The sequence below is a fragment of the Passer domesticus genome, chromosome Z (assembly GCF_036417665.1).
Source record: "Passer domesticus isolate bPasDom1 chromosome Z, bPasDom1.hap1, whole genome shotgun sequence".
NCBI lineage: Eukaryota > Metazoa > Chordata > Aves > Passeriformes > Passeridae > Passer > Passer domesticus.
Genome location: NC_087512.1, coordinates 71,201,975 through 71,217,411, shown reverse-complemented (window position 1 = coordinate 71,217,411; position 15,437 = coordinate 71,201,975). Strand labels below are relative to the sequence as shown.

At 38.7% G+C, this 15,437-nt stretch overlaps 1 protein-coding gene across 29 annotated transcripts in view; it reads left to right on the top strand.

Annotated features, from left to right (window-relative positions):
* Nucleotides 1-15,437, top strand: part of ELAVL2 (ELAV like RNA binding protein 2) — an 88,595-nt gene that overhangs the window by 33,357 nt on the left and 39,801 nt on the right. For 9 of the 29 annotated variants that reach the window (XM_064402649.1, XM_064402648.1, XM_064402651.1 and 6 more), the window contains 2 exons: nt 7,754-7,844; nt 11,499-11,739. In XM_064402649.1, the coding sequence (XP_064258719.1) occupies nt 7,773-7,844; nt 11,499-11,739 (313 nt within the window). In that variant the 5' untranslated portion in view covers nt 7,754-7,772. Of the gene's footprint in view, nt 1-7,753; nt 7,845-11,498; nt 11,740-15,437 lie in introns of those variants that run through there. The other 20 variants (XM_064402659.1, XM_064402660.1, XM_064402658.1 and 17 more) reach the window with 3 other exon arrangements.

Sequence of the window (15,437 nt, the reverse complement as noted above, 5' to 3'; positions counted from 1 at the left end):
TCATATTAGTTCACTATGGGTTGTTAACAAGAATGGCTTGTTGTCTTCGCTCTTGCTGATTTGGAATCTTTTTTTGAAGAAGTCATGAAATAGAAGCCTTGTAACTGTAGGTTACAAATCTCATCTTAACCTTGACTGAAGAGGGCAGAGTATGCTGACTGGAAGTGTTTCAGTTTGAACAGTGTTTCTGTCTGTTCTTCCAACCCCTCGGGCACAGCTATGGAAAAAAAAGAAAAGGCCGGTCAAGTCAGTTGTTGCCACAAGTCCCTGTTCTTTGCTTTCCATGCTACTTTGAGGCCCTTCACCAAAGAATGAAAGCAAGTATTTATTATTTGAATAATACTTAACCTCTAAGATGTGATCCTAGGCCATTTAAGCAATTTTGAGCATCGTTTCCAAGGCTGTTCAGGTATCTTGTTTGCTGTTATATCTCCTGGAAGATGGGTATTGGCAAATCCCAGTAAGTACGTCTTACCCTGTGTTGTTAGTTGAGCTGTTGTCTTTATGAAGCCCCAGGTTTCCTCCATGGAAGAATCATATTTCCTGTACAAAAATGACTTGATTTTTGTGTACATAATGGTGCATGTTTCAGTCTTCTTTGAATACTTTTTGTGTTGTATATAAGCTTTGCTTGTCATGACTTTCAGAGCTGAAAGAGAGATGCTGTGACGTGTCAGTCTGTCAGGCCTGTGACAATCTGGGCTTGTGGAGACATCTGAGTGTGTAGGCATTGTGTTGCTGTCCAGCTGTCCAGCCATATCTGTACAAGTACTGTCAAAGTACACTTTGACAGTACTTGTACAGATATGGGTATAGAGAAAGGGAGAGGCATGGCAATTACTGATGTCTGACTTGGAGCTGCTTGCATTTTCCCCCTCTTTGTATGGTGTTGAGGATGTAATTTTTTGAGCTAACTAGCAGTATCCATGAGGGTTTAAGGGATAGGGATATTTAGTCATGCAGCTTTTCTCTTGTCTAAATCTACATTTGAGCTAGAAGTTCCCTGTGAGAGAGCAAAAACTCTCTTGAAGGCAGATCCTGCAGTTTGAAGGGTAGGGCTGTGGTGGAGATACCAGATTCATGCCCTGTGGATCTGCCGAGGTGTACCCTGTGATGGAATGTCTGTGATTGGGGTGCGTTTTGGGCCTCTCCATCTCTCCAGTTCACCACTGAGCTTCAAGCAAGGAATACTGCCATTAAAAGCCAGCACAAGAGAACTGTTCCTCTAACCTTGTCACCCTTATCCTGGAAGATGAATCCTGTCATCCATTGTTGGGCTCTCTGTTGCAGTGAAGAAGGCTGAGTGCACAAGGGAGAATACCATGTTGTCCTTCAGGAAGATGCACCAAAGAGTGAATGGAGTAGTGTGTGGCCTTGAAGGTGACACATGCTCTCTTGATTAGAAGAGCATCTTTTTCTTGTGTTTTTTTGATTTGTATACCTCTTCAGTCAGACTAACTTGGTTTGCTTCCTGTTCCTCTCTGTTGATAAACATCAGCTTTTGAAATTGGCAGTGGGAAAGAAGGATGCAACTGCAGTTTGAAAGGGGGGAGATTTTTACACAGCCCAACTGGAATACTGAGGTAAATGCTGAAAAATTGAAGTAGGCATCCTAGCCAGTTCAAGTGGATGTTGACTTTGAAACCCTTCAATCTATCAAGTTGCTATATTTGAAGAGTCATCAAGTTGTCTCCTTTCACCCCACTGAATCTTCTGTTTTCTTGTGTTAGTAGGCTTGAGAGGACTGCAGATGTCTAAGGCTGAAGGGAAATGTCTGCAAAATGAGGCAGTTACTTCTTGAAGAATACATATGTATTTTGACAAGAGCCGGAGTGCCTTGGAGAGCATTTTGCTACAAGGCTGGGAGAGATAACACAGGAGTCTGGGACAGCAAATAAGAGCAATAAAACATAGTTGGCAAGATTTTGTGACTGGTAGAGTGCAGTTGAAAAAATCATTCCTGTTAAAAATCTGTCTTATTTAAAGTATTGTTTAAGTATTGGAATTGTTCACAGCTTATTTGAGATCTGAATAGCTGTTTGCGTTTTTGTGATCATCGTTTTGGTGAAACTCTTTCTGAACATCTATACTGGCTGTGTTCAAACAGTCCCAACTTGACATTTGGTTAAAATTTCAAATATAACCAAAGTAATAATTTTCCCTTAGCTGGCTTTGAGCTGTTTTTATATTGAAGAGAGCAATACAAGTAAAAAAGTATAATTTTGAGCTGAGTTTTGGGGTTTTTTTTCTTATGTATGAGCTAATTAGTAATGTATGTTGATGCTGTCTTGATCAGGGAGTTAGTTATGTTGGTAAAAGTGGTTGTGTGTCTAAATTGACCTGAATAATTAGTTGTAGTTTATTGGAGTCTCACTTCAGCTGATCCCTTAATGGAATGGAGGTGTTTCCTTTACAGACTGTTAGAGTTGATCTTTCCAATACAGGTTCTAGGATAACTTAAGTTACCCTGTATGTTTCCCTCCCTTTTTACCCCAGCTGATAGGACAATCAGTAATTTCCATCAGAAGAGATAATTTATTTTCTGTAGATTAGTCCATTGCCAAGCAATGTTCTTGCCTTGTTGTACCTGAATTATTTTTTCAGAACCCCTTGCAAGTGTTTATTTGATTCATTCCTAATGCATACTAGCTTTAGTAGGGCATTCTTCAGAGTATACTAATACTCTTAAGTATTTTTCAGAAATGTTAAGAGTTTCCAAAAGCATTTAATATACTGAGTGAAGATCTGTGTATGCATTTTTAATGTTCCTACAAATATTTACATTCCATACATAATTTGCACTTTGTTGCTTCTGTCCTTTTTCCTGTGGTCACCAGCACTATTAAGCTCTTTCATGCTTATACATATACCTGTTTCTTGTTCAACTGTCCTCAGTTTTTCAGTTGTCTTGTCACTGCTTACCTGGATTAGGCAAGTCTGCTTCTGGTGCCTCTGCTTTCTTGCTGAAAGCTTCTGCAAATTAACTTCTGCAGCAGCAGTCGCAGGGGTGAAATATAATCCTTTTCCCTAAAATTCTTATGACTTTTTTATAACCATCTTTATTTGCTTCACTTAGTTCAACTCATCATGGCTTCAAGGTCAAGATGTAGAAATGTTAAGTGGTATTACTCTTTAGTAATTCATTGAAGAGTCTGTGAAAAGGTTCCCCTTCTAAACTGCCACTTTTGAGAAGCTAAAAATTGCTTTTTATTGTTGCAAAGGGCTCGTGCGTTCTGATCTTAATTGCCTGTGTTTACATTAGCAACTTTTTAAGTTACTTGAAGATTTGAGACCACCTCATTATCTGAAAAGTTCTAAGTTTTCTGTGAATTTTTTTTGTCTTTCATCTATTTTATCAAAGTTCTTCCATATAACTTAGCATAAATCAAGAGGTACTCTTCTGGTTTCTTCTCCTGCACTACATGAGTTCTCATCAAGCAATACCCTGATCTAGTTTGTGCTGCAGATTCTTAAGTAGTGAATGAGGGAACAGCAAATGATTGTACATGCAGGTGGGGAGGGCTGCTAATGGACGAATGGTGGTTTATACAATTAAACAAAAAGTGAAAACAGACACAGAAATAAGCATTTAGCCTGTTTGTGCAGACTCACCAAGCACAAGGTGTCCTGTTAATATGTGGATCTCAGAGGAATCATTAAGCTCTCCTTGACAGCTATCCTTCTTATATGGAAACGAAGAGTGAGTGGTGTTTTGTTCTGACAGGCAAGGTTCTTAACTAAAGACATGCCTCTGGCCTTTGTGTGTGTTTACCCATAAAGGACTTTGGGATGTTCAAGCAAGGTGTGTAATAGTTTTTGCATATGCTAGATTGAACAGTTTCTGTTGTGTCTTATTGTACAGCTCTTTTGAGAGTGCAAAAATTAGTACTGTGCTTTTGCATATGCTTCTGAGGTACTTGACCATTTGAAAAAAAGGAGTCCTTCAAATTAACACTCCAGTAAAGATAAAAATCACTAAAGAGGAATCATGAAGAATTGCATCTATTCCAAGTATCAATAACTCTGCACTTAAAATTTTAATACCTAAAAAAAATTGGTTTTTCAGAGTTGTGCTTTTTAAAGCAAAATTCAGCATCTGTATTGTGCCAGGTCTTAACTTTCAGTGATCCCTCAAATAATTATGGGCTTTTTTAAAATTTAACATGTTTAGCTATAGTCCCCACAGACAAGAAACAGTTTATCCTTGTTAAAATGCATTCATTACTGTTGTAGGTCAAAGTGGATGGAATAAATCCTCTGGAAAGAGAACAACTTTGTTACATGCAGAGAACAAAGTTCCGGTTTAGACCTTTCTGTCTGGAGGAGATAGAGAATGATGTATGCAGCCAGAGGTGGTTCTTGTTCTGTAGTTTGGTATTATGAAAACAAAATGTAAAGTATTTGCCTGTCCAAATGGTGGTGTGTTGTATCTATTGCATGCTTCCCTTGTGCTGGAAAACAGGATGGAAGGCCAAACACAAAATACTAAGGCATGCTCTGAAGGTTTTGTGGTATGTAAGCCTGAGGAGAATCTTCAGGAGCAGATGTACATCTCTTAGGACTTTACTAAGGGCTTTGTATCAGCTGTGATCTTTGAGGCTGGAGGCATCTCATAGTCCAGCTTGGGTTGTCTCTGAGCAGTGAAGTGATAACATAATTGCAGATGTGTTTAGTATCTGCTGCCTTAAATTCAGTGTGTAATCACCTTTATGTGATAATACTGTTTAGAAGTATATAATGTAATTGCAGCAGGCATCTGTGCAGTGATTTTTTTTTTTAGTGCAGTGTCTATAAATATGATTAAATTATGTATATAAAACCTATGTGAAATTATTTCCCACCCAGCAATGACCAGGATGCACAAGTATGAATTGAAACAGGTGATAGACTTTAGTCAGAAGTCTGATGCATTAAACGTTTCTCCCTAGCATCTCTATACATGTGAGGTGGTAATGGTGGTTGAAGGTTTACCTGTTTTGTCACCTCCTTGACTCTGTCTCAGCGCTGCTGGGATCCAGCCTCAGCTTGCATTTTCTGCTGAGCATGAATAGTTGAGTATACTGCACACCGAAATACTGATGTTGAAAGGAGAGTTAGTAGGACACCGTGACTGTTGTTTAGCCAGTCTCCGTCTTGCTAGCTCCACTATATTTTCTAAAGCTCTCATATAAAAATCTGCTGTTATAATTGGAACTGTTCTATGGCAACCAGAACTAATTGCATAAACCATATGGCTTTTGAACTTCTGATGTCTTTTCTCTTGAAAAACAAAAAAGCCTACTTGCTTCTCTGCTAGGCAAACCTTACTCATGACTTGCTTGAACTGCAGCTAATTAGAAACTGGCATTCAGTTAATGCCATAAACAGTGCTTAAGTGTTTGGGTTTAAAGCTTATCTGTGCTTGATGAAAATGAGTAAGTTTATAGAAAGATAGATGGCTGCCATGTACTGCATGTTGGAGAGAACCACTCAGTTTGCTGAACTGAGCAACTGTCTTTAGTTCTGCTTCCTTTCAGCATTAGAAAGAGAGCAGATTTACTCAGTCAACTTGACTTTATTGTTCACCTCTTAATCTGAATGTATTTTAAGACACTTCCTCAGCAGGTATAGAACCCTGTTCCTGAACATAACGGTTTTTTAGGTTTTGAATCGAGTAACTTCTAAGCTATTTTAATAACCTGAGGTGTAATAATGTCTCTGAGGCTAATAGTCACAAAATGAATCAGCTTTTTTTAATGGTACTGGGGATTTTTCAGTAGTTCAGTATTTTAAAAAATTTTTGGAGGAGAATAGAAGAAATCTCACAGCTCAAATTCTTTGTTAATCTGCTGGTTTAGTACAGTGTTAAAGTTGAAAACTCAGAAAGTTGAAAGTTTGGAAAACTTTCTCTTTTTTTTCTAGAATGTAATTAGCCATATTTAATACTGTTTTTAGGTCAGATAGAGGGGAAAATAAAATGGTAAGAATGCCAGTTTTCTAAACTAGATGTAATAGAGCAGTCTGTACAGCCTTGAAAGTAATAAAAATGGTAGAAGAACTGGTAGAGCAAAATAAGCTTTTGAGACATAATGTTTTTTTTAATCAGAGAACTGACTTGCACACTGATTGCAAGTACTATATAGAATCCTTCAATGAAGATAAATGTGTTATGCAAGCTGGAAATACTTCACATGACAGGGGCTTTGGGCTTTTTTTTTTTTTTTTTGAGAAATGCTGCAGTGCTTAAGAGAACAGTGAAGTCTCCAGTTAGTACACTGAAGTCCGTACAAGCAAGTAAGCTGTTCTGTTGAAGTTTTCTGTCTACAGCTTGTAGTTCACAGGAAACAATCTGTGGGGTCACACTGCTTTGCTGAGAGCCATAGAGATCCAAATACATAATTTTGGGCATATCAGTATAGTCTGTAGGACAAGAATGTTGGAGACTGCTATTTTAAAGCAGTCTTCTTAATAATGCTTGTCTGGACTTCAAAAAAGTTAGTTGGGACCTCCAGATTTTATTCATGTAATAAGCAGTTCATCAAACATATTTACCTATGAACAGTTGAGAGCTTGAGAAGTTGTTAGTGTTAGTTTTGGGTTGAGACTACAAAGAATGGTATGCAAACTTGCACCTGATATCAAAGCCTCAATATTTTTCATAAAAAGGTGATTGAAGGTCATAATTAACCTAAGTTGGAAATAAACACCAGACATGAAGTCAGCTAAGCATATGGATTTTGGTAGCAAACTGACATGAACAGTAACTTCCACCATTTTAAAATGGAAAAATTTTGAAGTACATCTTTATAAACACTAAATGCAGCAGCCTTCTGAAACCAAAGTCTTTTTTTTAATCAAGTTTAGACTTACTTCATCTGCTAACTGTGGGCAGGACCTCTTTACTAACAGCAGTCTCAAGCTGTGGCAGTGGTCAGGAGCCTTTCTGTTTATTCCTGTTGTGGCTGTATTTCACATCTGGACTACTTGTAATCATCTGCAAATGGCCTATTAGCTGTTGTGGTATCCTCCAAGCATTGTTCGATGTAACTCTAACTGGATTTTCAGTGATGCTTTAGTTAAAACAGAACAATATTCTTGGTTACCAAAATACTCTAATGAAAAGCACTTGAATGTTTTGTTCCAGTTATTCCACTTGGTAAATCCTTGATTCTACTGCCACTTGTATGTGCAGTGGTACTTTTAAACAGCTGTTGCAAGGAGGCTTAGTGAATACCATCTGCACAAGATTTTCATTTACCTAATTTTTAAAACCTAGGATTTTAAGAATGGAATTAATTCTAACATAGTACTTTGTTGTCTTTGTGCATTTTTTTTTCCTGTGGGCTGGGAAAGACTTGTAAAGGGAGCTGTAAAGGGAGCTGTAGTGCATGATCATCTTATGTGCTGATAGAAAATAAACTCACTGTATTTCCTTACTTTCCCCTTCAGTCTTGAAGGTTTAAACATCTGTTTTGTGATACAGTTTCTTTTAGGCATGGTGTTGTACTGAAGGTAGTTTTCAGGGTAGATGCAGGGGTAACTAGACTGAATTATCATCTAAGTCTTCTTAAAAATAAGCATCTTATTTCACATAAGAAAAATAATTTTACAACTGAATTTGTTAAGATTAGATTGGAATTGCCTCAAATCCAATTAAGCCACACTGCATGGACGTGCTGGGAATATAAATGCAATTACTGTAAATTTGTACAAACTGATTTGTTGCATTATCTTGCTAATCTAACATACAGTACTTTTTGTGTCCATATTGCAGACGGCAACTCCAAACTAACATGGCAGTCAGACTGTGTGATGTGGCTTCTCTGCTTAGAAGTGGTTCGTGGGCAGCAGAGCCTTGGACTGGGGTCTGTGGGACTTTTCTTAAATTCTGTAGGCTACTTTTTTACATGTTAATAGTGCTGAGGCCATACCAAAGTCTTTTAACCTTCTATTTGGAATGCATATGTTTCGTATATGTTTCATTATAGGCTGTAGGGTGTGTTCCTATTCTGTGAGAGCCCAGAGCACACTGGCATAACAAGACAACTTTTTCTGTAAAATGGTGATCTCCTGTACAAATTACACTGCAGTGGCTTGCCTTTCTTCTATTGTCAATTAGATTTTAGTACTAATTGAAAATACATGGTGGATAATTGAAGAGGAGTATTGTACTAAAATGGTTTTGGTATGGTCTGAATACTAATTTGCAGTAACTTTGAAAACCTGTATAGTTGTGTTTTTATGATGACTATTTTAAAATTATATTTTCCAGTCTATTCTAAGATTCTTTTAAACTGTGAATTTATCTCAAACTATTTTTCTGAGTGAAAACTATTTAGTGCTTTGTCTTTTATGAACAGTTCTCTTTAGCCTATTAGTGGGGTATGCATTATTTGTAAAACATATTAGTATCACTTCATTCAGAGCAGATGGTTCTATAGCTGAGAGATGCTGTAATTTTCAGCACACACAGGCTACTGCAGCTGTTCACTTGAATGTTGGCTTAGGATCCCATACTTGCCACCTGAACATGAAGATAAATGTTTAATTAAGAGAGAATAGTTTGTTGTCCTTGCTAAATCCTGCTAATTTTGATAAATGAACACTTCAAATTTGAGAATAAAACACAAATAAAGGAAAAAGGCAATCTTACAGAGCCTCAGAGCACAGCATTTGTGACTACTAGCTTTGACAGGTATGCTAGTGTTTTGAAAGTTAAATTATCCTGATTGGGATAATCTACTTTATCATCTTTTCAGTCGACTTGTTTCATCAGTGTCAGAAGCAGGTTGCTCCTTGGAGTTTGTCACAAGGGAAGAAAATGTTCTTATTGCAGCTCTTTAGGAAAACAAGATCATGCTTTTCTAATGAGTGCTCTTAATAGATGTATCCTCTTTTTTTGTGTTGTGCTAAAGTAATCTCTTGGAAAATACTTCTGTAGGCAAAACACAGAACATAGAAATGTGTTCCCAGGAATATAAAAGTTGAACTTGAGTAAGAAACTCAACTTACCCCCTCTCATATTGTTAGGAAATTCAGTTATTCAGCAGTCTCTGAATGCAGTTCACCTCAGCAGCTGTTTGGATTGCCTATGGTGCTTTCAACAGGAATGTTAGGACAGATGCATCAGAGATCCTGATGCTGCTTTGTGATTTTACAAGAGGCTTTTTTGTGAGAGCTCCTCTTAGCAGTTCAATTATCAGGCTAAATTTCAGTGATTGATGGATTTCTGTAGTGAACTTCTTGTGTTGAAATATGTATTAATGGAGAATTAACGAACATAATTTTCTCTTGCTTGTTGTCCTAAATAGTTGGTCCCAAACAGGGTAGGCTGCCCGAATCTTAGATACTAAGATGCCATTAAAAATCCATTGCATTTACCAGCTGTTGCCATTCAGTAACTGAGGCAGCAGAGTGTCTTTTGTAGATGTGGCAGCTTGTGAACAAGTGCTTATGTACAAGGAGACTCCTCCTAATTATTTCTGTTGCATCTTGCAGTCAAACAGTCAGTGACTTTGGGGTGAGACACAGTAGAATCAGACTGGTTTGAGTTGAAAGTACTCAGAGATTGTCTGTCTCTAATACACTTAACATGATCAGGGATATCTTCCACTAGATTAGGTTGCTCTAAGCTCCATCCCACCAGACCTTGAACATTTTGAGAAATGGGGCATCCACAGTCTCTCTGGGCAAGTGCCTTACCACCCTCATGGTAAAGAATTTCTTCCTAATATGTTATCAAAACCTACTCTCTTTCAATTTGAAGATGTTTCCCTTTTTCCAGTTACTACATTATCTTCAAAAATGTCTCTTTCCCTTTTTCTTGTAAAATCCCTTCAGGTACTAAAAGGCCACAATTAGGCTGCTCCAAAGTCATCTCTTTTCTAGGCTGAACAAACCTGATTCTCCCAGCATTTTGTCAGAGGAGATGTGCTCCATCCCTCTAATCCAGGCCCTCCTCTGAACTCACTCCAGCAGGTCCATGCCCTTCCTGTGCTGGGACACCAGAGCTGAGTGCAGGGTTCCAGGTGGAACAGAATCCCCTCCCTCCCCTGCTGCCCACGCTGCTTTGAATGCAGCCCAGGACACGTTTGGATTTCTGGGCTGTGAGTGCTCATGGCTGGGTCATGTCCAGTGTCTCACCCAGCAGCACCCCTCAGTCCTGCTCACAGGGCTGCTCTTGATCCGTTCATCCCCAGCCTGTGCTGGTACTGGGAGTGTCCTGACCCAGGTGCAACACCTTGAACATGGTCTTTTTAAACCTCATGAGATTCCCATGGTCCCACTTTTCAAGCCTGTCCAGGTCCTCCTGGATGACATCCTGAACTTAAGGAGTGTCAGCAGTGCCACTTACCTTGGGGGGTCATTGGCAAACTTACAGAGGGTGCTCTTGATCCATTTGTCTGTGTCATCAGTGAAGAAATTGAATAGCACTGGTCCCTGAGAGACACCGCTTGTCACTGATGTCTGTCACGACTGAGCAATTGACCACCACCTCTGGATGCAGCCGTCCAATCCCTTTCTTATCCAGCTATTAATCCATCCACAGATACTCTCCGTTCTAGAGATAAAGACATTGTGGGGGATTGTGTCAAAGGCTTTACATAAGTCTAGATGGATAACATCTGTAGTCCTTCCCTCCTCCACTGATGGAGTCAGTTCATCACAGAAAGGCCACTTAGTTGGTCTGACAGGACTTGTCCATGGTGAAGCTATGTTGGCTGTCTCAGATCACTTCCTGTTCTCCATCAACCTTAGCACAGCTTCTAGGAGGATCAGTTCTGTAGTCTCCCAGGCACAGAGTATTCTGGAGTGGTCCAAAAGTACATTAAGATCAAGATTCAAATTTAACTTCTCAGAGTTCAGGTGAGGGAAGAAATAATAAGAAATTGTCAGTCCAGTAAAAGCATCTAGAAGCCTGATTCCAAACTGTGTTGAAAAAAGTTTGACATGGATGTTTGTAAAAGAGTGTATTTTCCATCCCAGCACATTAATATATCCTCTAAATATCTCTTTAAAATACTAATCTTGATCTCTGCTATTTCTTATGAGAAGTACTCTTTAGATACATTAATGCCCACCTCTTTTTGAAAATACTCAAATACTGCTTCATTAAAAACTGCATTTCATGTTATTTCAGTAACCAGTTGTAAGTTAACAGAAATGATTAGTCTTGCAACAGGCTAGTTTTCTTTGGTAACTTCTATAATAGAAAGTTTGTGATTCCCCTAAATTGGAGGTTTGGCAGAGAATGGAAACTAAGCTTTGAGTGCTGAATTCATTTAGTGAACTTGTAGAATGTCCAGTTTATTTGTTACAAGGTTTTAAGGTATTGTCTTGACTAACAGTTTAACGCCCTTCTGTACTGGTGTTTGGGTTTTTTCTTGCATGTAGAGGCAGTATGTGGCCTTGGCAGTACCATTTCTACATAGTGACAGGTCTTTTAGATTCTTGTTTGGACTCTCCTGCTAAGTACTGAAATATGAATTTTGATGGTTCTTGTTATCTGTTCTTTTCAGCAGGTAATTGCTGCCATGGAAACACAACTGTCTAATGGACCAACTTGTAATAACACAGCCCATGGTTCAGCCACCATAAACAATTGCTCATCACCAGTTGATTCTGGGAACACAGAAGACAGCAAGACCAATTTAATAGTCAACTACCTTCCACAAAACATGACACAAGAAGAACTGAAGAGTCTTTTTGGCAGCATTGGGGAGATAGAATCCTGCAAGCTTGTCAGGGACAAAATAACAGGTATGTTGGTTTTGGAGTTTTCTGTATCTTTTAATTTTTCCAAGCAGCAAACTCTCAGATGATATTCTGCAGTTCTTCTAAGTAATAGAATAAAGGCAGAATGAACCAATGCTGGTCAGAAGGAACTTGTATTAATAATTTTTTTTAGTTATATACCCCAAAATTAAGCATATTTATTTGCATTTAATTTAGCTTACTTTGAGTGCTATAAATGCTAACAGCACGTGTAAACCTGGGCTTCAGAGTACTAGGAAAAAAGATTCATGTGTGGAAAGGCAGATATTAGTCCAAAGTTTCCTTGAATTGCAATTCAACCTCATTGAAGATAGACTTCAGTGCTTGTTGATGTAAAGCTGCTTCTTTTCAGGGATGCAAGTAACAAAGCTTGTACCTTGGAAAAAGGGCAGATTATCTTACTTCACAGGTTAAGCTGCTTTTGAATTGCAGCACTTGAACAATTTCTTTAGGATGCACACTTGGATCAATTTAGGCTCTTTGGCTTCCTTCTTACTGAGCAGTCTCTGGCTGACTTCTGTGGCTGAGTGTTGGTTTCCCTTATGGCTCTGAATAACCCGCAGATCTTCCCACAGCAGATGACTTGTTCTTAAGACATTAGGTAGTGGAGTGGATAAATATTTGAAGCACCCTCCTTCAGCATGGTAATCTGAGATACTGAAATCACTGCTTTTAGTGGATCTGGCCTAAGCAAACCTTCAAGTAATCTTTCCTCTTCAGTATAAAGATTACTGAATGATCTTGGCGATGCCAGAGAAACCAGATGGGGCTGATGCCACAGCTTGCTGTCTTCAGGTGAAATCTGATTGATGGGGAAAACAAGCCTTTTTTCTTTGTTGATAATGACTTCAATGCTTTGAAACAAAAGGTCCCTTCCTTAGATGTTTCCTGATCTCTTGTTCTGGGAGTGGAAAGATGTAGCTGGGTACTTCATCAGTTAGTGGGATGGCTATTCAAAGACGGTTTGTCTGTCTTGTATATCCCGCATGTTCAGCATGTTAAACCTCCTTATCAAAGTTACTTAGGAATAACCTCAAAGGCTGCTACTTCAGGCCCACAGAAATAACCCTCAGGGTCCTCATGATCAATGTTCAAATTGTTCACTTCCTTACATGATGTGTCCGATGTTCTATATGCCAGAAGCACATCGTTGCTGCTACATAGTTTCAAAATACTTCATACTTGGGAATGAAATGGGACTTAATTGTAGACCTCTTGTTTCAAGGGGTGATGTTTTCTATATAGCATGAAGTGATGCCTGAGAAGGATCCTGAACTTAAATTACATTCTCAGTTGTAAAGAACTCCAGCGTTGAAATTATTGGAGATAAATAGTTTTTCTGCTTTATCAGAGAGCAGATCCTCAGCTTTGAGATACACTTTCAACTGCCAGCAAAAATGCTGCATCAGTCTTGTTCCAAAAGGTTTTAGGATTATAAGTGAGATTGAGAAGTACAGTGTCTGACCTTGCAGCTGCATTGGGAGCAATACTTCTGATTTCAGTAGCCTGGAGCAAGATAACCTTGTGTTTGTAGACACTTAGAAGAAAGCTCATGACTTTCAGTCCTGTTCTTACTCATTTTCAGATTTTCTTCAGAGAGTATTGAAAAGCAAATTTTTCTTTTCCTTCTATATTCTGAACAGGAATTGTTACCAGGTTCTGTGAAATTCATATGGCATGAATTTCAGATTTTTATTGGTTTAATTCCTCTGTTAAAATGTAATATTTTTTTGTCTTTCTTAAACAAACTGTCATGAGTGCTAGTTACTTGGTGAATATCTTTAAATAAGATTAGGGTAGTGCAGAAGGAAATACTGTAAGTGTAGAAGTGTATCACCAAGGTCTGTAATAGCTTGTGTCTACACCACTCTGTGCCTGCTAGTTTGCAAACAGAATGGAATTTGGTGGCAATGCACGTGGGCCAGTCCAGTCCTATTCTTGGCTTGGAGTGGTTCCTTCCTGCAAGCTCGATGTCAAAGACTGAGCTTAACTTCATGGCCACTGTCACTGGTGGGTAAAGAAGTAACCATAGCCCACAGACCGCTGGGACAGAGATCAATTTGTTTGCCCCAAAGGGCATCTGGTGGGGCTGTGTGTGAAGTGTGATCTCTGCAGCTGTGCCCAGTTAGAAACCGCAGTCCTGTCCCGAAAGTCAGAGTTACTCCTGCCAGGATCACTGGGTTACCAGTGCCGTATGTTAAAATACAGAGAGATCATGGCCAGCCTCTGTGATCTTGACCCAAATACTCATTAGCATCCAATGAATTTAAGCCAAGTTATCTCCCACCCTATTATTTAGTACTCACTCTGTGATCACATCTGCAACACTGAAGTGCACTTTCTTTATGATAGAATAGCAGAATGGTTTCAGTTGGATGGTACCTTAATAAGCACCTCATTCCAACCTCCCTGCCATGGGCAGTCTCACCTCTCACTAGAGGTGAAAGTGCCCCATTTCCTTGAAGCTGTCTGCACACTTTAGGATTGAGAGGAGTTGAACTTGAAGGCCTTCCTTGTTTTTCCCTCTGGAGAACCTGTTTGAGGGGAAGGAGGCACCCTGGAGTTCATTTACTGTTCATGTGAGCAGTTTGAAGTCCAAGTCCTGATTATTTTATTGATTTTTAGCTAGGAATTTACTTGTGAATAAGGTAAAAAGCTGATGTGTGAAGGTTCCTGATGGTTATCTCCAAGCATGGGCAGAACTTTCTGTTCAGGTGGCATTAGTAGCTGAAGTGAAGTCTGCTTTCTCTATTGGCAGAAAACTATTTCAAGTGTTATCTGTAAGAATTAAAATAGCTGATTGCTGTTCTGATGTTTTACCAAAGGTAAATAAATTGAATGTTGGTAGTATTGATAATGATAAAGGGTGCTGAACAAGAGTCTCTCTTCATCTAAGAATCCCACTGACAACAGCATCTGGTAAGTGGGTCATGAACGTCACTTTATCTTCACTTGCTAACCAGAGAATCTGTCAGGAATGAGTCATTGTGCCTAGATATTTTAGAGTCTGTGTTAACTCTTACATGCTTTTGACTAATGCAGATGTATGTCAATACAAACTGCAAAACTACCGTCTAAGTTAATTTTGTTTGTACAATAGGTAGGAGACCCTGGTCTCAACAGAGCAACATAACCGAATTCGAGGCAGCCACTTCAGATAGCTCTTTAGTTTAGTTTAAGTGCTTCTACATATGAAAGGTGAGAGAGGTAACATTTGTCACATAATGATAACCTTTTATGTAATCAAATGTTAAGCATATACGGTTACAAAAAACAAGCTAAAAATATTCAAAATGTTAGGGAAGAGGATAAAATAGGATGAAATTTAATTGCTGGAGCTGCCCCTGGTCAAGCACTTTAAAGAGCCCATGCTTTCTGCTTGGACAAGATAGATGGATTTAGCATCTTTTGAAAAATTACAAGAAACAATAATAGCTAGCACTTAAAAAGTTAAGAGATACCATTTTCTAGACCTACTTTTCTGAAACTTGAATATAGGTAAAAATGTGACTGTAGTCTCCTTAAAAAAAAAAAAAGTACTGCATTCTTTTAATTCCCACTGTCTTCAGTACACTTTCAATTGTACATGTGGAAGATTAATGCTTAATTTTCACATTGTAGAATAATCTCCTAGTTTTAATTGTGCTAGTGGCATTGTTAGCTAAACTGAAACTCATGGTGTT